The sequence below is a fragment of the Penicillium brevicompactum genome (assembly GCF_028827555.1).
Source record: "Penicillium brevicompactum strain IBT 35665 chromosome Unknown utg000001l_segment0_segment0, whole genome shotgun sequence".
Taxonomy (NCBI): Eukaryota; Fungi; Ascomycota; class Eurotiomycetes; order Eurotiales; family Aspergillaceae; genus Penicillium; species Penicillium brevicompactum.
In genome coordinates, this window is record NW_026623203.1 from 6,203,486 (window position 1) to 6,226,373 (window position 22,888).

The following is a 22,888-nucleotide window of genomic DNA, read 5'->3' on the forward strand; positions in this document are numbered from 1 at the left end:
ATCATTTTTCTGCTTAAAATCAGGATCAGGTTCGGCTGGCAACGAGGGTATTGTTCCGCCGAGTGAGCTTGCGGGCAAGCATTCTCGCTTTGTCCCATGTATTGGCCTTCTTCTCCACGCGCACGACGGGTTCGGGGGCCGCACCCGTGGCGAGGGTCTCATCAGGGACATCCTCCACATGCTTTGCGTTGTGCAATGCCAGGACTGCCATCTGACCAAGGAAAGAAGGGTGTTCGATCAGATCCTCAAGACGGACCTTGAGACCCTCCTGCTCGAGAAGCCAAGTCAATTGAGCCATATTGAACACATCGCCTCCAAGATCGAAGAACGATGAATCCAACTGGAATGGAGATTGTTGAGATGGCTTTTCGTCGCTGTCTTCGATGGGCGTGACGGTGTTGCGGGTGGGTAGAACTTGGTGCCATGAGCGAGACAAGATATCGGAGTGTACGAGAAGCTCCGCAATGGAGCGTGATTTGAGGTGGGCGCTGAGGAAGTGCTCGTCCGTGGGTCGAGGCATGTCGTCGACAGTCTGAAGGGGCAACGAGCGCAGCGTGCTTGCGGAAGGCAACTTCATGGTCGGGTTGGCAACGAGGGACTGCGCGATTTCGCAAGCCATGTCGAGTACTTTGTGTGCGAATGAGGGCATCACGGGCCCCTTCTCTGAGTAACCTAGGGTCACAGAGAGACCCTTCTCGCCGTCGGGGCGGGATACCATTGTCAGGTCAGCCAGATTGTCGTTGATTCCCACGCCACCCATGCGGTACTTGTTGGTGTCGAGCTCCATTGTGCCCTCATAGTCAACATTTTGGTGGAAGACGGAGGTGGTGAAGTATGTCCAGTCGGCCCAATCAGTACATTGTTTGATGATTTCACGGAAACCAAGAGTTTCATATGGCATGTTAGACACCTGTTGATCTTGAAGGTAACGGAATAGATCAACTCCGGTCCAATTCTCACTGAGCTTGACGCGGACTGGAATGACGTTCACGCACGGCCCAACAGTGTTATCAATGCCCGGCACTGTAGCATTGCGACCACTGATAGTCAAGCCGAAGACAACATCGGACTGGGAGGCCAATTTGGCGAGGGTCAAGGCCCAAGCAGCTTGCATGACGGTGGCGATGGTGACATTACCGAGAGCATTGGGGGAAATTTCGAGCTTGCGATGGATCTCAGTGAATGCCCCAACATTCTGGAACATGCTGGTGCCACTCCTGCGAACGATTTGGGTCATCTGAGAGCCCTTGAGCAGTTCAGACCAGTGACGGTAGTGGTCAGGGCCAACGATGCCTGGGAGTTGACGAAGATAGCTGGCGAAGGGAGTGATTGGGGGTAGCGGCGTGCCCTCGTATCCGCTCTTGAGAGCAGACATGATTCGTGGGAGGCAAACTCCGTCATACTGAGTGTGGGAAAGACGGATCAAGATCCGGTGCTGGTCGCTGCCCTTCTTCTTGACAACGTAGAACTGCACGTACTGTTCACCCTCGCGAGGCCCATATTCGCGGTCTCTCTGCTGAAGTGTCATCGTGAACTCATCAAGAGCGCGGTCGGTCTCGTAGACAAAGATGCTAGGGCGAATCTTTCTGAGCACAACCTGGAAGAATTGATCATGGAAGCAGACGAAAACTGTTCGCAAAATGTCAAACGCATCCACGACCTTCAAGCAACTCTCACGGAGGCGTCTAAGATCCAGGGGACCATTGCCCTCGAGATAGAAGTAGTTAAGCATCCATCGAGACTTGAAGATAGTTGCTGTCAGAGACATTGCTTGGAAGTCAGTGACAGGAAGGACATCAGCTATGCCGCCCTTGAAGACGCCAATCTTTGGACAGATTCCACGAGCAACTGCAGCATCGTCAACCCAAGAGGGTTTGAGCATCTCAATGCTCTCGGAAGATGGGTTTGGATACAAGTTTGCCGGGGCGCCATTGGAGAAGTCAGCCTCGACATCCCTGTGGGATGTCTGAAGGTCAACATCTAACATGTGCTGCGTGACATTGGCGGCTCGCACAGTGCTGAGCATGTCCGCAAAAATGGGATTGTTGAACACATCCGCAACCGTGAGAACAAAGCCCTCTTCGCGAGCGGCACTGACCATCTTCATGGCGGTGATACTGTCACCACCGAGCTTGAAGAAGCTTTCTTGATGTCTCACGATGTTGGGCGAGAGACCAAGAGCTGTGCTCCAAAGCGTCCACAACTTTCTTTCCACATCGGCAGTCATGCCATCTTCATCCACCGTCATGCCGTCCTCGCTGGATCGAGACGTCGCCGAACAAACACCCGAGTCATCCGCTCCTTGGATCCCTAGCTCGTAGGGGGAGTTTCCTGTAGTACCCGTCTGCCCATAGCTAGACATCTCATCACTCTGAACTGATGGCACTGTTAGTTTTCCTTCTCTCAACATTTTCCCAATAATCTCATGAACACGATCATCAATGATCTTCTGGATAGTAGTGCTATCAATCCCTTCTCCGCTAGACTTAACAGACTTGGTTGACATGGTATTGGCAGCAAGCGTGGTTTGGGAGTAGTCCCAACGCATTGAGTCCGTGGGGATGGGGGCATCGAACTTGGACTGCGACAAAGTCGCGGTCGGAGACTCGATGAACCCAGTGAAGACTCTAGCCACGGTGTCGGCCAATGCTTGTGCCTGGTCGTCAGAAACAACATCATTCCAGTATCTCAAAAGGATGCCTTCTTGTCCACGAGCGATCTCGACGTTCACAGTGACCGCGTACTATACCGTGTTAGTCAGGGAAATTTGGTATGAAGGGAGATAATCTTACCTCGCTGGGGTCGTGCGCGTGCTGAAGATCGAAAGACAAAGTCTTTTCCTTTGAGCCACCAGCCACAGAGTGGTTCTGAATGGACAAGGTAGTGTTGAACAGAGACTGTCCTTGCCAACCGAGCTCATGTTGAATGGTTGCCAGAGAGCAGCTCTGGTGGGGAATGCATCGGATGTAATCATCCTGAACACTCTTGGAAACGTCAGTCAGAGTCTGCTGTGCCGTGAACTTGACTCGGCAACATAGCATGTTAATAAAGATTCCAACCATGTCTTGGATTCCATTGACTGGAGCATCCCGACCGGCAGACAGATATCCAAAACAGACATCGTCGGATCCAGTGAATTGGCGGAGAACGATTCCCCAGGCAGAGAGAGTCAAGTTGGCGAGAGTCACCGAACTTTGCTCACAGAATTTGAGGAGCTCTGGGAAGCGTTGGAAGTTCATCATGATACCCTTCAACTCACGATTGGAGTCAAATCCAGCCGAGGGGGCGAGGTGGCATGGGTGAACTCCACCCAAGTACCCTTTCCAGTGGGCAAGGGCGTCGCCTTGGCTTTGAGTCCTGATGAACTTGATGTAGTCGCTGAAACGCGGGCCTGGGCCCTCAGAGAGCTTGCTCTCGTATGCGAGCGTCAAATCACGTAGTACCACGTCAACAGAGCCACCATCAATGATGGCATGATTAATCTCGAGCTTGAGAATTACTCTCCCAGTGTTAGTCTTGCAAACTGTCAATTGGTGGGAAAGCTTTGCTTGGCGCATGGTATTCAGATCCCGTAGGGAGATTTCCGCCAGCTTTTCCTCGACTTGAGAATCGAGGCACTCAACACGAAGGACATGGTCTGTGAGACTCTTGAGAACCAGCTGATCAAAAGAGCCACCGGTATAGTTGCTGTCGACGAAAATAGTTCGCAGCACAGGGTGACGATCCACAAGGGTCTCCCAAGCACGGGCCAGACGTTCGGCGTCGACCTTCCCAGTTTTGGCGTCCTTGATTTCGAAGACAGTGTGGAACATGTACGCACTGGGATCACGCAGCTGGCTAAGCAGAAGGCCTTCTTGCATAGGAGAGCAGGGGTAGACATCCTCCACTTGATCCTTGTTCCGAATACCCGCTTTACGGAAAGTGGTATTGGTGAGCATCTGAAGACCGTGGTAGTTGATGGGGAGCAGGGGATAATCGCTGAGAGTGGGCTCAGGGGTGGCTGTCCTCAGGTTGAGCAGGTCCTTCTCGAGGGTCTGCTTGCACTGGAGAATCCAACGGCGGATTGACATCTCATGTTGCATGTTGCGGTTGTAAGTGAATGCAACATTGAGGCGGTCCTTGATCACAATAGCGGAAACTTCGAACAGGGCAAATCGGGCGGTTTGAGGACCCATGTCACCTGTGAGAGCAAATTCCGAGGCGTCTGTATCAAGCGTGGTGGCATGGTGCTGGAAAAGAGAGTCCGTACGCTCGAGTTGCTGCATCTTGCCTAGGTAATTGAAAAGAACTTCCATCGGGACTGGGAATTCAGAGCCCTGCTCCTGAAGCAGACTCTTGGCGAAGAAGGGCCTTCCATTGTCGGTGATTTTGCGACGTGTATCCTTGACACGCTTGATAATGTCACTCAAAGCATCTGTGGATGTTAGCTGCAAGTTGGTCGGGTCATATGGGTTTGACTTACGAGCTGCCGAGTCTACTTGCAAAGGAGCCATGGTAGTGAACCAGCCGACAGTCCGCGAAAGATCAATGTTCGCATCCCATGATTCTCTGCCATGTCCCTCGTTGTAGACGGTGGGAACCTTGCGGTCGGTGAAAGTCCGACCGAAAGAATGGATGATAGCAGAAAGCAGAATGTCCACAGTGTCCGTTCGGAAAACATTGTGACAGCCATCCAAGATGAAGTTAGTGATATCCTCCGCCAGGGTGAATGACTCCATCTTGATGTCGCCATAGACATTGGTCGCATCACGCATACCCCAGTATTCCAGATTAGGTTTGAGAGGAGTGAAAGGCAAGGCGATGTTTGCATCATGTGTCTTAGCGCGTTCTGTCTGCAGTGCACACCAGCTCTGGAAAGACAAAGCCTTGTCCAGTGAGAGCGAGCCAGAAACCACGAGTTCTTCGAGGTCCTGGAGAACGATGCGCCAAGAGACCATATCAATACACACATGGTGCGCAACCAAGAAAAGAACTTGGCCACCTGTACCCAGATTGAAAAGGTCGGCAGCCATGATTGGCCCGTTGATGGGATCCAGGCATCCCTGGCTCTCGCCAATCTTTGGTACCATTGCGCGAGCATCCTTGACAGTATGAACACGGAATTGGAATGATGCATCAACCTCCTGCCATAAATCATTAGTTCTCGTATTTTCCGAGTGTTTTGAAAGCACATACCGCAGCAGTCTTCTGTTCCCAGGTGCCACCAATCGTTTCACTGAACCGAGCCCGCAGCATACCGTGTTGGCCAACGACGGCCTTGATGGCGCGCCGAAGAACCTCTCCCTCGCATCGGCGGGAGATTCGGACTGTCATGCTTTGGTTGAATCGAGCATCACCCTTGTAAGAGGTTGAACTTTGGAAGTAGAGCTTCTGGACTGGAGAAAGGGCGAAGCCTTCTCCAGACTTCTCTTCGCGGTGGGTAACCGGCGCCTTGGCTTTGGCAGCTTGGGCGAGCTCCTTGATTGATCGGCTTTGCAAAATGTCATGCAAAGTCACCACAAGGCCTTGCTTTCGGGCCCGAGAGATGATAGCCATTCCGGTAATGCTGTCACCACCTGTTTTATATTAGCTCACGGTCTATCTCATTTAGCAAATGATGTGAGCGAACTTACCAAGGCTGACGAAAGACCGGTCCACATTGACCTTTTGGAGGGAAATGTTAAGCACCTGCGCAACAATCTCACGGATACTCTTGAGGGAATCGTCTTTCTCCTCCTCCTTTTCTTGCGGCCTTTCTTCGGTCTTGCCACGTTTGATGCGATCATAATCGGCCATGATGCGGTCGTAAGACTCGTCATCAATGTCCTCGAGCCAGGCAGTGATCTTCTTCCTGTCGAGCTTGCCGGAGACGAGCATGGGCAACTTGGTGATCAGGGCCCATGTTTGGGGTACCATATAAATAGGCAGCTGGTCCTCAAGGTTCTTCTGGACATCAACCAACTCATTATACGCGTGACGCTCAAGTTCGCCTTCATCTACAAGCTCGCATGGCTTGTCAGAAATGAGGCTGTTGTCGGCAGCAACGCTGTTCAGAGACATCACGGTGACAAGGCGCTGCTTGAGTGGTCCATTCTTGGGGAGAATGACGACTGCGTGGCGAGTGAGCGGGTTCTCCATCAGACGATGTTCGATTTCACCAAGTTCCATGCGCTGTCCGTGCAATTTGACTTGGTTGTCCTTTCGGCTGATGTACTCAACAGAGCCATCAGGGTTGTAGTAGCAAAGATCACCAGTCTTGTAAATCCTGCGAGGACCAGGAACTGCAGGCTTGAAGTCCTTGATCCAAGCAGGGTCGTATGCAAAGGCTTCCGCGTTCTTCTCGGGGTTCTTGAGGTACTCTCGGGCGAGGGCTGCGCCCTCCAGGGCAAGTTCACCAACGGCGCCGAGTGGTGTAAGACGATCATGGTTGTCGGGATCCACGATCCAAGTGAGAGTACTAGGAATGCCGTAACCAATGCGAGCGGGGTCACGGCTGGTGGCCACAGCGTCGTCGACAACAGCGAAGACACAGGTTTCAGTTGGTCCGTATCCGTTCATCAAATGAACAGAATTGGCCCATTTGGTAATGACTTCATTAGACATTTTCTCGCCACCGCAGACGAGGTGTTTGAGCGAAGGAACAGAGGATGGCTCGATAATGCTAGCAATTGAAGGTGTGAGGAAAGTCCATGTGACATTCAGGCGACGAATGGCACCTGAAACATCGTTGAGGCGATCGTCCTCACTGGGCACACAAATTGTACCACCAACCATCAAGATGGCGAGGGTTTCCATGACGGCGGCATCGAACGTGAGGGAGGCAAATTGGAACACACGAGAGGTCTCATCCATACGCACCCATGGGGCAAATGCCATGATACTGCTGACCACGTTTCGATGCTCAACGATGATACCCTTAGCCTTGCCCGTGCTACCGGATGTGAAGAGCGCGTAAGCCATGTTGGACGGCTTGACTGAGGCCCGGCCTCGGGGGACGCCTTCAAAGAGCCATAGGCCTTGATGGTCTCCTTGCTGATTGGAACAACTGTCTTGACAACCCGGCTGTAGCGGTTTGTGTAGTTGGGAGTGCAAAGGATCATGTTCGCGCCGACATCAGCAAGAATCTCCTCGTGTCGAGAGGTAGGGTGGGATGGGTCCAATGGCACGTAGCCACCGCCCGCAATGAGAATACTGATGAGGGTGACCATGGCCCAAACGGACTTGTCCAAGCAGACTGGAACAAACACCTCTGGCCCAACTCCGCGAGAAACGAGGTAGTTGGCAAACCCGGATGCGAGGTTCCAGAACTCTCTGTAGGTCAAGTTACCGTCCCAGGCACAAACTGCCTGCGCATTTGGTGTCTCCTCGCACTTCTCCTTGATGAAGTCTTGCACACAACGCTCAACTACCAAGGGGGTGCGTTGGTTCCAAGTGGCAATCTCGGCCTTGTCCTGCGGGCTGACAAGATCCAGATCTCCAACCTTGGCGGCGCTGTTCTTGGGCATGGAAATCAATTGCCCGAGGACGTGTGCGAATTGCTCTGTAATGCGCTTTGTTTGCCATCCGTTGATGACAAGTTCGTCATGGTGGACTGTGAAAGAGATATCGGTCTTAGTGACGGCGCACTCCACGACCAGGGGGTGGGTGAAGAAGTCTTCACTGGCAGCCTGTCGCTTCTCGTCGACCCAGATCTTGCTGTTCAAGTCCCCATCACCGGGCTGAATCACGAGCAAGTTCTTGAACTCACAACCAGATGAGGTGTCCTTGTTGAGCTGACGAATGCGCTGAAGACCATGGTGCAAATGGGGGATCATATCGGTAGTCGACTTGTGAATGCTCTGCAGGTATTCCAAAGTCGACATATCATTACACACTTGCACTCGGGTGGGAATGGTGGTCAAGACAGGGCCCGCAATATCGGCAACTCCAGCAAGATCGATGTTTCTTCCAGAGAGGGTTTCGCCGAAGCACACATCGCCAGAGGAGGTGTGAGTGCCAATGACGACAGCCCAAGCCGCACGAATGAGAACAGGTAGTGTCAAATCAACACTGTTGGGGGTGCGGGAGATCTTCATTGAATGATGTTGCGTGTTTCCGGCACGCATGGCGTCTGGGAGTGCATTCTTGTTCACAGGGAAGGGTGTCGTCGAGAGTCCAGAGAGGTAGGTTTTCCAGAAAGTGTCTGATTCATCCATGTCCTTCTTGACAAGATAGTCGATGAACAAGCTGTAGGGCGTTCCAGCTTGCTTGGTTTCAGTTGCGAAATAGTTCTCCTCGACCTTTCGGAAGACCAGAGGAATACTCCATCCATCGTACAGTGCGTGGTGAACTGACCAAACAAAGTGCACAGAGGACGAGTCGGTTGGCTGAATCAGAGCGTAGCCGGTCAAGGCTGCACCGTTGTGCTTGGGCAGGTGGATGAAGTCCACGGGGAGCTCCTCAAATGACTGGGCCTGTACCCAGGGAATATCAACATCCCTAAGCACCACCTGGGCGAAGTTCATAGCCTCGGTGTGGACAATGCGTGTTCGGAGGATCTCAAGATCCGCAACCGTTTGTTGCCATGCTTGTTTGAAGCGAGGTACATCAATTCCATCAGCCAGGCGGAACGACGGTTGGGCAACATAAGCACCGTTGTGCTTAATAGAAAGGGTGAGAAGACCCTCTTGCACCGCGCTGCAGGGATAGATGTCGGTGATAAGGTCCTTGGAGACCTCGCAGTTATCCGTAACCTCATCGAGCAAGATATCCAAGTCAACTTTAGCGGGAATCAAGGAGAACGCCTTTACGTTGGTCTTCTGGACCTCAGCAACTCCACTGGAACCCTCGCAGCTCTTGGCTATGTCGATCAATAGGGGTGATGTGAAGATGCTCGAGACAGTCAACGCAAGGCCTTCCGCCTGGGCTGCTCCGACCAAATTCATCGCGGCAAGAGAGTCACCACCGAGAGCGAAGAAGCTGTCATCAGCTGTAACAGAACCAGCTTCAAGTCCCAGGGTACTTTCCACAAGTCCAACAATCTGGGCCTCAAGGGCGGTACCCGAAGCGGCATCCTTCTTTTCGGTGCTGTCGAAGGTGATAAACGACTTGAGCGTATCCTTAGACAAGCTTTGGACCATAGTCTTCAATCTTCTGCGGTCAATCTTTGCCGACGGAGTGAATGGGAGGTTCCGGATGGGGAAGAAGAATCGCGGCATCATGGTTTGTGGCAGCAACTCAGGCAGCGACGCCTTCAGCTTTTGAATAGCATCCATGTTGGAAACAGAAATTGGCAGCAGAAGTCGGTCGGCGCCTGGAATTGCGGCGGCGAAATTATCATTACTTCCACCGTTAGATTCAGGGTCGTGTACAGTGAAGAATGCAGCAAGACCCTTCGCCACAGTACGTTCCTCGGGAACCACAACATCAACCGCAACTTGCGATCCGTCTGGAAGACAGCACAAACATTGATGTTCGATTTCTTCGAGTTCAATCCGGACACCGTTGAACTTGATCTGTGTGTCCTTGCGAGCGAGGAATGCAATGCTTCCGTCGTTGTTGTATCGAACAAGATCACCGGTGCGATACATGCGGTCTTGACGCGTGAAAAGGCTTTGCAGGGCAGGATGACGGCTCCAGGTAGGGTTGTCGAAGAAAGCAGCTTTTGTTTTCTCCTCGTTACCAAGGTATCCGCGAGCGATGTTGCTTCCCTCGAGGATCAGCTCGCCAACCGCACCAACGGGGAGCAATCGGTTGGGATTGCTTGGGTCAGCAATCCAGGTTCTGCAGTTTGGAGCCGTTCCAATGCACGTGGGATCAGTGTTGATAATTTTGCCCTCCCGGTCAGTCTTAACACCAACGGTGGCGACAACAGTGCCCTCGGAGGGACCGTAGGAATTGATAACGCAGCGACCATGCCAACGATCGATGTGGTTGGAAGGCATTTTCTCACCTCCAGTGATGACAGTCTTCAGTGAGGGAACACTCTTGGGGTCGAGGGTGTTAACGACAGCAGGAGGTACTGCAATCCAGTTGGCATCCATTCTTCGGATGGCACCGCCTAGATTGTTCATGCGTTCATCTTCGCTTGGAATACACACACAACCTCCATTGATCAAGGTCATCATGATGTCCAAGATATTGACATCGAAGGTATAGTTCGAGAACTGCAAAGCCCGCGTGGTGGACATTATGTTCATGGAATCACTCAGTGCTAGTGCGGTAGTGGTCAGGGCCATATGCTCAACCACGGTTGCCTTGGGCTTTCCAGTGGTACCAGATGTGAAGATGGAGTATGCGGGACTCGAGGGAGTCGGCCGGACGCCCGACAAGGCCAAAGGCGAGTCCGAAAGCTGCGAAATGGAGGTCTGGCAGACAGCGAACGAGTTTTTGCACAATTGAGAAATATTCGCGTGGACGGAAGACGAGCAGAGAGCGAGTTTACCGCCGATCTCATCGATGAGAACCTTGAGTCGAGAATTGGGGTTAGATGGATCGATGGAAACAAAGGCTCCACCGGCTTTGAGAACTGCAAGCTGGGCAACGACTGCCCAGGCCGATTTCTCGAAACACAGAACGACGAAGACTTCGGGTCCGACACCGAGGCCAGAGAGGTGGCGGGCCAGGCGGCTGGAGACGATCTCCAGTTGGCCGTAGGTGAAGTTCTTGTCCCATGAGCAGATGGCCTCCGCCCTCGGGTGGAGAAGTGCCTGTTGCTGAATGAGCTCGTCGGCACATTTCTCTACTCTGGGTGGAGGTGCGGCATTCCAATCGCGGAGCTGACGCAGAGATCGCTCCGGGAGCATATCGATATCTCCGATGGCACGATCGCGAAGATTCTGGGAAGTCAAATCTCCCAAGACTTGATCAAACATGTCAATCACATGGTTCATCTGGGTGGAAGAGATGACTTTGCAGCTGTAGTTGAAGTGGATCTCGGCGAAGGAATCCGAAACCTGAGCTTCAACCATGATCTCGTAGACAGGGGAAGTGCCCAGCTGATGGGCAGTTTCTTTAGAGGTAGAGAGAGCTGTTTGGTACGTGAGGGAGGTGTTGAAGAGGGTGATATCATCCAGTCCCAGCTGGTGCTTGACAGCTTCCAAAGCTGCCACGTTTGCGACGCTGTTCTCTGAGTCCGCCTTCGCCTTCTGGAGTGTCTCCAGTAGCTTCTTCTCGTTCTGGACTAGGAATCTGCAGGCTGCGATTCCTGGAGCATCCAAAGTTTTCTCGTTCGAGCTTGACGCAGTGTATCCAAAGCAGACATCCTTAGAGCCGGTGTGCCAACTGAGGACAACAGCCCAGACAAACTGGAAGATGACCTCCGTCGACAGACCTGATGATTCCCCGAAAGCATTGATTTTGTCAGTCTGCTTTTTGAGTGACCGCGTCTCACGGGTGTTCGCGGCTGTCTCGTGCGAGATAGTAGGGAATATACAAGCTTCGACATCGTCAAGGTACTCCTTCCAGAAAGCTATGCTAGCTTGAGAGAGACTGGCATGTCGCGAGGCGCGATTGGCACCCTTGGACCCGTTCCAACTCTTGATGTTGTAAGACTGGATGGCATTGCTGGAAAGTTGCTGTGTTTCTGTAGTCAATCGCTGACGGTTAAGCTTTCCGGAGTCGGTCAGGGGAAGGGAGGAGATCGGAATGTAAATACTCGGAACCTTGTTACCAGGAAGACTGATACTCAACTGATTGTGCAGGTTTGCAATGGAGGCCTTGAGCTCAGAGGCCGCAGGCTGAACAACGGACTGCCCGAAGGTAGCTGAGATGGGATCCGCGGTCACCAAAAAGGCGACCAGTGACTTTGTCTTGTTTTCTTCGCTACCTAGCTGGATCTTTTGAACAACAGATTTGCTCTGAGGTCCAACCGAGGAATCGAGACGGTTTTGGGTTTGGAACAAGTCGCCAGAAATCCCAGATTCAACTTGTGCGTGTTTGCGACCGGCGAAAGTCAAGGATCCATCGGAGTTGTAGCGAACGAGATCTCCAGTCTTGAAAAAGCGGCCCTTAGAGTCACCACCACCAGACAGCCATGAAGGATTTTGGAAATAATCATTGCTTTCCGCGACCTTGTTGTACAGGTACCCACGAGCGAGAACGGGACCCTCAATCGCGAGTTCTCCGACGCTGCCGATAGGAACGAGCCTCTCGTGATTGGCGGGATCAACGACCCACCCAGTGCATGATGGACTTTTGCCAACAAACGCGGTCTCGTTCTGGCCTTCCGAGCAGAAGACATGGAAGCAAGCTGAGGAGATTTCGCTCGTCCCGTACAGGACCTGTAGCTGGAGATCATCGGTCTGCCATCGGTCGAGAACACTCTGAGTGACAACTTCACCACCAAGAGCGATTGACCTCAGTCCAGGCACGTCCTTAGGCGAGAAGAAGCTAGCAGCCGTCGGGGTGATACTTGCGACGTTGGCATGCAGGACATTGATTGAGGCAGCCAAGTGAGTTGGATCAATATCGGCAGGGATGCAGACACATCCTCCCCACATGAAGGTACCGAAAGTCTCCAGAAGGAACGAGTCGGAGGTGTGGGTAGCAAATTGGAGTGTTCTAGAGACGTCCGCGATAGCCATGGTGGTCGCGAAGGCCTCGGCACGGGTCATGACAGCTGAGTGATCGAGAACGACAGTCTTGGGCGGGCCAGAGACACCGGCAGTCATAGCGACATATGCTACATCAGACGGGTGAGAGACGGTCTTCAGCGTCTCATCGGACAAGTACTCGAGAAGGGACTCGGTGACTGGAATGACATATGGAACCGTATCCTCGAGCAGATGAGCTTTCTCGGGGGACGCCAGAGCAACCTGAACAACATTGTCGACGATCCACTTCTCTACCATTGTCATGCTTTCAGCTGTGTCTACTGGAATGCAGCCACCACCGGCTTTCATGATGGCGAGGATCGAGACGGTGTTCCAGACCGACTTCTCGAAACACACTGGAATGAGAGTACCAGAACCAACGCCGAAGGTCACCAAATAGCTGGCAAGACGAGAGGAATACTGGTCCAGCTTGGCGTAGGTGAGATTGCCATCCCAGGCAGTGATGGCTAGAGACTCAGGACGCTTCTTCGCCATCTCATGGACAACCTGATGAGCACATTTCTCAAAGGGCTGGGGTGACTTGTTGTTCCAGGTCATAATCTGCGCTCGGTTCTCATCGCCCAGGGTGTCCAGTTGGCGGAGCTCGCCATCCATGTTGGAAATGATGCTCTCAAGGCAGCGCACATAGGTGCTGGCAACGTTGGCAGCCTGAGCATCGGACAGTGTAGTGGTCCAGTAGTTCAAATCGATGTGAGCTTTGGTATCCTCGGACTCAATATTGACAAACACCGGGAACTCAGCAGGGTCGTGAATTGAGCCAACTTCAACGCACTCAATGTCGCTGCTAACAGCATCCTTTGAGCCGGGCAGTCGACGGTAGGAAACACCGGAATCAAACAATTTGCTGTCGGACATCTTCAAGGCGTGTTGGATATCAATGAGCGAGGTGTGGCGATGGGGAAGGCTCTCCAAGTAGTCATTTTGAACTTGGTGTAACATGTCGCTGAGCTTGCAATCTCCGGACATCTTCATCCGACAGACCAACAAGTTGATAACTGGACCGATGACCCAACGCACATTGTCGACTGGCAGATCACGAAGAGAGGCCATGTAGCTGAATGAGACATCATCGGTACCACAGAAAGCGCGCAGCGTCAAACCCCAAGCGGCATTGAAGACATTAGCCAATGTGATGCCACTCTGCTCACAAACAGCCTGCAGCTGGCTCAAACCTGTGAATTGCACAGGAATCGATCGGAGGGCTTTGCCGGCTTGGTCACCGTCGGTGAGCTTGGGGAAGACACTGGGTTGTGCGCCGCCCAAATAAGTGCACCAGTAATTCATGCTGGCGTCCTTGGGTGCGTCTTGGAGGTGCTCCATGTAATCCTTGAATAGGGGGCGTGGGTTCTCCTCGAGGCGTCCCGCATATGCCAGCTGGAGGTCGCGAAGGATGATGGAGATTGAGTTACCATCCATTGCCGCATGGCTCATCTCGATGCGTGCAAAGAGCTTTCCACTTGGTGTTTGGCAGATGGTGAAGCGGTACGCCGGGGTAATATCGGCGTAGTTCTTGGGCTCTTGCTTGTCGAAGGTGGCTAGAACGTCATTTTCGCTGGATGAGTGTAGGAGGGTCGGAGTGATATCGCAACGTTTGAGCACAACCTGGCAGAATGGGTCACGAGGAGTGAGGTTCTCAACGAAGATGGTTCGGAACATAGCATGGTGAGCCACAACCTGCTGCCAGGCGTTCAACAATCGATCTAGGTTGGGCTTGGAAGCACCTGTCGCGCGAACCTCGAAAGTATCATGAACGGCGTAGTAGGAACTATCGCGCTTGCGACCCAAAAGAATACCCTGCTGCATTCGCGAGCATGGATACATATCCTCAACGAGATCAATAGACTCGATACCCAGGGCTGGCAGCTTCTCGTTAAGCACTTTATCCAGGGTTGGATAGGTCAAAGAGAGCATAGGGAAGGAGCTCAGAGTGACACGCGGCGAAAGAGTGAGAAGGTTTTCGGAAAGAGAGACAAGAAGCTGCTGGCAATCGGTAACCCACTGGTGAATACGGTTTTGGTGGTTCATGAACTTGTTGAATGAGAAGTTGAATCTGATTTTACCACCAACAACCATGGCCGAGATCTCAAACAGTCCGAATCGAGGAGTGTCGCGTCCAAAGTCAGCAGCACCACCTCCCTGGCCGGCCTCACCGGCCATCGCGTCAACAAGCTGGAATAATCCATCTGTTCTTTGCAAGTCACGGTGCTGTCCAACATAGTTGAAGGACATCTCGAAGGGATGAGGGTGATCGGGGTCTTGGCGACCCTCGGCGGGGAGAACCCGATTGGTGAAATCCGCGCGGCCATTGTCAGACACCCTGCGACGGAGATCCTTGACCTGAATGAGAGTGTCGATTGGGCTGTCAGACTTGTATGCAGAAACGAAGATGGGGTGAACGATGGTGAACCAGCCAACTGTGTGCGAGATGTCGATGGCGGAGTCCCACACTTCACGTCCGTGCCCTTCGTTGAAAATCGTTGGCAGCGCGCGATCGGGGAAGGATCGGCCAAACGAGTGGAGCATTGCTGCAAGGAACAAGTCAATCGGCTCAGTGCCAAGGGCTTTGTGACATTCCAATAAAATCGCGTTGCTGTGAGCCGCATCGATCTCAAAGGAACTGCAGTCAACATCGCCATATGTGGTGGCATTGTTCTCGAGACCCCAGTAGGCAAAGTCGGGAGCAGGGATCGTGTCTTTCGCGACCTTTTGCTCGGCACGCATGGTCTTGCAGTGCTCTTCTTGCAAGCGGCACCAGGTCTGGAAAGGCAGCGATCCGTCGTTGGCGACACTCTTGTCGGGATTGAGGATAAAGTCCTCCAAATCTTCCAGGATGATTCTCCACGAGACAATGTCAACAACGAGATGGTGTGCGGTCATCGAGAGAACGTCGGGCTGACCCTTAAATTTGAAATGATCAATGGCCAACATGGGTCCAGAGAAGCAGTTGATAGACGCTTGACTCTTAGCGATATGTGTCTTTGCCTGTTCCATGGTGTCGACACTGTGCGAGCACCATCGGTAGGAACCTTTGACGTCGCGAGTAACAAATTGGCTCGAAGCAGTCGCGGACCCTGTGTCAGTGTAGCGGGCGCGGAGCATCGAGTGGCGGGAGATCAAGCTCTCAACTGCCTTGCGGAGCGCTCCTTCTCCGATAGACTTGTTGAGACGAGTGACAATACCCTGGTTGAAGTGACCCTGGCCCTCTTTACGAACGCCAAAGTGAAGCACCTGAATAGGCGAAAGGTTGAATGGCTCATTAACGGCTTCCTCGTAAGTGGTCAGATGCTCGATTGTCCTGGCGCGAGTGGCGAGATCACGGATCGACTTGCTGCGCAGCAGCTCCTGTACTGAAAGAGCGAACCCGCGCTTCTTGCAGAGGCCAATGCATGTCATGGCCGCGATGGAATCTCCTCCGAGGGCCAGGAAGCTCTCATTAAGGTTAAGTTGGTTCTGGGGAATATTGAGGACCCGGCTGTATACTGCAGCGAGGGCTTCCTCTCTGTCGTTTGCAGGCTGGGTTGCTTCTGCGTCGATGACCAGCGCAGACGCATTGTTGAGAACATCCGGATCAGTCTCCATACCTGCGACCCAAGTGGCGATGCCCTTGCGGTCGAGTTTCCCCGAAGGCAAGAGTGGAAGTGCTTCGACGCAAAGCCAAACTGCAGGGACCATATAAGTTGGAAGGCGGCTGGACAAGCGTTCGCGGACACCTGGGACTAGCTCGGCCTTTTTCGAGGCGGAGAGTAGTCGTAGGGGGTCCGAGGCCGAGTCGGACTGTTCTGCGAGCAAGCCAGCAGAAGAAAGAACGGCGGCCAAACGGCCTTTCGAAAAGCCGGACTTGGGAAAGAAGACGGAACAGTGAGTGACGTGGTCGTCCGTACCCAGCTTAGTCTCAATCTCGCCAAGTTCAACGCGTTGACCGTGCACTTTGACCTGGGTATCCTTCCGACCAATGTAATTCAAAGCACCAGTATCCCCGTTGTATCTGACCAAATCACCAGTCTTGTAGAATCTTCGGTTGGGAGTAGTATTATTGGGGTCGTATTGAGTCCAGGCAGGGTCGTAGATGAACGATTCGTTGGTCTTTTGGGGATTATTCACGTAGCACCGTGCCAGGGACGGGCCCTCCAAAAGTAGTTCTCCCGGACACCCCACAGGAACCAGCTCGTCATGATTTTCAGGGTTCACAAGCCAGGCCCGGACACCTGTAGGAGTACCGATATCTTTACAATCGGTGTTTGGTGTGACGTAGGAATTAAACACGGATCCGACACTTGCCTCCGTTGGGCCATATCCATTGACCAGTTTAATTCCAGACCAAGTGGCCAGTTGGGACTGCGACATTGCCTCTCCGGCCAGCACCAGACTTTCCAGTCCTGGCACGCTCTCGATGTCAATAAACCCGATGTATGACGGCGTAAAGCTTGCCTGGGTGACTCGCATCTCATTGATGGGGGTCACCATGTCGTTGAGACGAGCTTCCTCACTAGGAACGCACACACATGCGCCATGGATAAGAGGCGTTAGAATCTCAGCCAGACTGGCATCGAATGTGTGTGCAGCGAAGTTGAGACATCGCGATTCGCGGCTGATATGCAGTGCGGGGCCATGCGCCATCGCGCTGGACAGGAACGCACGATGTTCCAGCAAGGTTCCCTGTGACGAGTCAGCAAATTGATCCGTTTCCTGTGCGACATAACGCTCACCTTGGGTTCGCCAGTGGATCCGGAAGTAAACAGAACATAAGCTGCATTCTGACTTGTGACACCCGATGCGAGATCAACACCATTCGCCGGGTAGGACAGAGCATCCACCGTCTCGGCGCAAAGGGGTATTAACGTCTTCGCGACTGGACGAAGCTGTTCTGCATGTTTCTCAGAGCACAGCACAACCGAAGCTTGAATCGAGCCCACGAGGCTCTGCAGTCGTGCCGTGGGGTGGGATGGGTCGAGGGGAGAGAAAGCTCCCCCGGCTTTCATAACGCCAAGCATCGCAACGGTGTACCATTTCTGTTCTTCGTCAGCCATTGGTCGGCTTAGCGTCAATACACACCCAACTTACCGACTTATCAAAACATAAGCCCACGCGGACTTCCGGTCCGACTCCCTGCATGCGAAGGTGACACGCAAGCTTCGAGGCTAGGTGATCCAGCTCTCCAAACGTCAAGCTACCATCCCATGCGCAAATGGCCTCACGGTCTGGCCCACTAAGCATCTGGTCATGGATGACTTCGTGGATGCAGCGATCATGGAGCTGCGGAGTAGTGGAGTTCCACTTGCCGATGCGTTCCCAGTCATTCTCCGAGAACAAATTAAGCTGGCTAATAGCGGTGTTCTCAGCAGAAAGAATCTTGGCAAGCAACTGCTCAAAGATATTGGCGACGCTCTTCATCTGATCTCCAGACATGTCACCCTGACGCCATTCGAGGAAAATGCTGATGTCTCCACGTCGGACCTTTACATGGAGACGAACTTGGCACTGTTCACGGTTAGCGTGAACTTGAGATTGATCCATCTCAATTCTCAATTCACTCACCTCTTCCGGGAGCGCCGATGCCATGAGAGGCGTAGAAGTTGCAGCTGAAGGGTCATATGTGCGCAACATCAAAATGGTATTGAAAGGAAGATGCCCCTCGGAGGCCTTCGAGGAATCAGACCGTCGCATGGAGCCATTTTCGCGAATCTTATCTACAATTGCCGTGAGAGAGTCGTTGTCGTTGATGGAAATGCAGATCGTGGAAATGTCGCTGTCGGTGCGCTGTACAGATTGCGGGCACGAATCGCCCTCGAGATGTTGGTAACCAAATGAAATATCCTCCGTGCGGATATAGTAATGCAGGACGAGCGCCCAGGTCGCTCGCAAAATGGAATCCAGACGGCCCTCATCCCATGCGGTTGATAACTGCGCATTTTGGGCGGCCGTTGGTCTCGTCTTCATCGAGATTGGGCGTTTAGGCCCATCGACCGCCGAGGCGAATCGAGGAAGATAGCATTGAGTGGATTGTGCCATGTCGTCTACTGGCCCAAACTTCTGCTAATCTGGGGTGGTCGTTTCGTTTCGTAATTAGTTGAGAGTATACAGGGCTTCCTTGGATGATGAACGACCGAATCCAAGAGATTAGTGGGAAGCGCACGCGAATACAGACGAGTTCCTGTTGTTTTAGAGAGGAGTGACAGGTTTTATTAAATTTTCTTTTCAAGATTTATTACGATAACGTACTATTTCGCTACTACTAAACTAAGGCCGGGGGGGCCCAAGAATGCATAGGCCATGCTCGCATACGATTACCGGAAACCAGTAACTACAACGGACATGGCAAATCCCCTATTTTCCTTGCATATGGATCTAGAAGGGAGCCAAACGAGAAAAAAAAAAAAAAAAAAAAAAAAAAAAAAAGTAGAGCAACGAAAAGGCAGACAGTAGTGGATCAGGTGTGTGTTAGCCCCTGTGGAACCATCTCAGACACACTGATTGGGGATATCTAATTTCCCGATTTACTTTCGATTTTCTTTTTAACCCTTGGAAGCTAACTTCACCTACACGTAAGTTGAACTAAAAACTGAAATTCGCCATGCAGGGGTCCCAAAACTCCCAAAACTCCCAAGTCCTAGCACTTCATGAGAAATTTTCCAAGGCGAGAAGATGCAGCTCCCCGACTGCTCCGTAGATAGAGACCCTTGGGGGCCTCGAACGTGGGAATTATTGAGGCCGAGGCGCCGCTGAGCCGATTCGTCATTGCTATTTTTGTCTTCCCTATTGGGTTTTGAATTTCAACTTCCTTTTTCAAAACTGACAAGGCTCTTGACAAGCCTCAATGCCGCGTGCTGACGCTGCTGATGTTGCTGACTCGGGCCAAAACACAGAGAGGTAGTCTGGAGAACGAGTGCAGGTGCCAGTAGACGCCCTCGCCTCGTGCGGACGAAGACTTTGACTGCTCCGATGCATTGGCAGCGCAGGTATACGAGCGTCGAGGGGCTCGTGAGATCAACCCCAAGTTACACCGACTCGCACATGGCACCATCCCCGGATTATCCGTTGAGGTTGTAGTGCTCTCAGACAACGCATGCTTCGATAGATGCACTTCTCCAGCAAGGTTCAACTGAGTGTATACATGGTAACTACAACCTCGTTAAGAGTGATTCGCCACTCTGATCAGGCACGACCGCAGACTGGTGTATCTGTCATGGTCGGAAAGTCAAAAGTGTCTATCTACATATGATCCCATCGTGTCTCAAAGCCCGGGGAACATGTATCTCCAACCTTGGCAGGTTGTAACAAACCTTATTGCGGGGGAGAATCTTGGAGCTTCAGAGATCAGATTGTCATCCCTTCCAAGGTTCAGACCTGAGATCTGGAGATCTATATTAAAAACCAAAGTTGAAGCAATCTGGGAACCTTTTCGGCTAAAGTGGGACCTTATTGGGCCGGCGGAAGTGGGCCGGCGATTGACTCCTATTTCGGCCATATCTTTTCTCGAGTCACGTTACGGAGCAGTTTGGGTACCTGGTGTGTCTAAGATTTAGCAGCTAAAGCCGAGTCACCCGGCGAGGTGTGGCTGCTGCAAGGGTCTCCAAGGGATGCGGGCGTAACCGAATCCCGCGACCTGTCGACTTGGCATTAATCTATTTTTTTTAATAGTGGGATATCAAAATGCGTTCCTTTCAGTGTGGGACTTGACATGTACAAAGAATTCTCCTATTCTCCTATCCCACTCCGTACTTCGGTACTCTCCTTAGTCCGTACACCGATGTGATTTATCGTAGGGTTCTCCAAATCCTGGAATGAGTCCACGTGAAGCTATGTACTGTACCTTTGTTCATTGGTGCGATTGTACTCCGTATGCATCGGGGTGTGCCCAGGTGGCTGACATTGTTCGAAGCCGAGATTTTTCCAAGGTTTTTGCCAATTTTTTTCTTTATTCACAAATAATTATTAAGGGTATCTTACACTTCATTTGGCTCTCGTTTAGCTTTAATCCTGATCTGGAACCTTGGAACGTACTTCGTATGTACGGAGTACATTTGTCATCTCCACTTTGATCCATGGATGTTGGGGCCAGACTTGGAAATAAAAATATATATCCCCTACACATACGTAGTTAGGCTTGCGACTGGCAAGGTTCCGAGCTTGCGAGTTCCACTTGCTAACCGAAAAACCGTACTCTTTAGATCGCGATGACCTCTCGTTTGACGGAAATTTGATGTTTTTTATGGGCCTGCCCAGGTGTCTAACCGAGATCCACCGGTGACACCAACAATGGCCGCAGATGACGGGTGAATCGGGATGATCGACAGTGATGCCTGTGGGGCCTTACGAGGGCTTGTGGGCTCGTAGCCACTCGGGTGGCTTGAGAGCGAACGCTAAGGGGCGCCGCTGGGCAGTTGCTAGCGGCACAAATCAAGATAGATCCCGCGGTAGGCTGGCGCCGATTGAGAGGCCTAGTGCCAACGCTAGACGAGAATAGCAAGTGAAAAAACTGACCGGCGAAAATCTCATCGTCGATCCACTTCTCTGACAGGTCAATTTAGAAGGTTCCATTTCTTCAGAGCTCCAACTCTAAAGCTAGATAGATTAAATATGTGGGTCGTTTAAATTGGATTTGGGTTCCGCTACGATTTTGAGGATTTGAAAGGGGGCTTTCTACAGAAGGTACATGTAGGTCGTAGTTATGAAGTCAAAATGCATAGGTATAAAATTGGACAGTCAAGGGTGAATTTATGCAGATGCCGGGATTCGCCACCGGTCAACCACGCTTCTAAGACAATGGCGAATGCAACTGGGTAATCCTTGTCACTTTAGTGCTGGTCGAACTTCACGTCAGGCGCCAACAGCTGTAGGTACATACCCCGTTGTATGCAGATTGGCTAGCGGTCACCACAAGCAGCACGTCTTGGTAGCGGGACAATACGTCGGCCAGTCTGGATTGAAATCTACGCATGCCGAGCTCAGCCGATGAAACGCCGACCTTCGAGTATCGTACTTCTTGTACTCCGTAGTCTACAAAAAGGTCAACAAAGCAAGCAATTGAAGTAAAAACCAACGATTGGTCGAGAGCGGAGAAAGAATTTCAACACCCATGGTCGACTACCCTGGTCCCCCTGCAAGTATTGAAGAAACAAAAACAAACATTGGCCATGAGTGGTGGAGTTATGTGGGGTGTTTTGAGATCAGAGATTGGACAACCAGAATTTCACCCTTGACAAACGGATTGCTGCTTCTGTGCCAATGCAAAATGCAAGATTTGAAGAATGATTTGATTTTGAATACATTCGCTCCGTGGAGATCAGAAAAGTATACTTCACCGAGTCACTTGGTGCATAAAGTCCTCGTGTCCGAGTTCAGCTGGGGTAAAATAGCCATGCGGTCAAGCAAAGCATGTCAAAGCTCCGAAGTTAAACAGAAAACCAATAGAACAAACACATTTCAAGCGAAGCGCAGCAACGCCCCGGGATCACCGAATTAAGATGATCTCCCGCACAGAACAGAGGCTTTCGGTCCTCGCATCGCGTTGGTGCTGGCCGCAGTTACCAGGGACACGGGACTTGACCGACATGAAAAGTGGATGGAAAAACGCCATTGGTTCAATTCAGAAGCATAGTGAATTGTTCCTGCAAGGCAGCACGCCTCCCTCGTGTTGTTTTACCCGACCCCAGAGTCATATTGAGTTCGGCGACTCCAGGGGAGGAAGGCCTAATGACCCCCACATCCTCAAGGGGTAAATTGCACACAGCACAATTGGATATTGAAATGAAGATATCCATATCCTGACGAGATAGGTGGAGTCACGGACCTACTCTCGAAACGGAATTGACTATGGGGCAAATCATCCATCAGAAAAATTCTATAAAAAAAATCGCCCCTAAAAATCACTTTCCCTGTTTGGTGCAGCCAAATGGGTCATAGTACACACCCCGGTACCAAATCCGGGTCTAGATGAGCTCACAGAGAAAATGTCAGTATTGGCATTGTAAGACGAGGGCTTTCGCTGCTGTCTTCCATTTCCACTCGAGTGCATTGAGCCAGTCAAAGGGTGAGGATGTGGTCTCAGTGTAGTAGTGCTCCTAGATGTAGTCATCTCCTGCAAAGAGGGATACGTGCCTGGTTTAGCCCTATGTACCTGTTAATTCGATTTTTCTAGTAAATTTCACATTTACAAGATTACTTTCAGATGTATCTGATCTAAGCCAAAAGGCCAAAGTTCCCCCTAATGCACGTCTGTTCAAATCATACATTCTTTTGAATCCTAATCCCCATCACTCTCTTTAAGTCTCTCTATTCTTAACCAGCCTTTGCCGCCAGCTGGTTGAAGATTAGAC

The 22,888-nt window shown here is 51.8% G+C and overlaps 1 protein-coding gene across 1 annotated transcript; it reads right to left on the minus strand.

Annotated features, from left to right (window-relative positions):
• Nucleotides 1–25: 25 nt before the first annotated feature.
• Nucleotides 26–18,581, minus strand: nrps1 (uncharacterized protein; the record flags this gene model as incomplete). The annotated part of the gene is made up of 9 exons (XM_056951232.1): nucleotides 26–2,743; nucleotides 2,793–4,414; nucleotides 4,463–5,123; nucleotides 5,176–5,555; nucleotides 5,613–6,910; nucleotides 6,955–17,228; nucleotides 17,279–17,581; nucleotides 17,634–18,050; nucleotides 18,108–18,581. 9 exons carry the CDS (start codon nucleotides 18,579–18,581, stop codon nucleotides 26–28), a joined length of 18,147 nt encoding a protein of 6,048 aa, XP_056817147.1.
• Nucleotides 18,582–22,888: the final 4,307 nt, after the last annotated feature.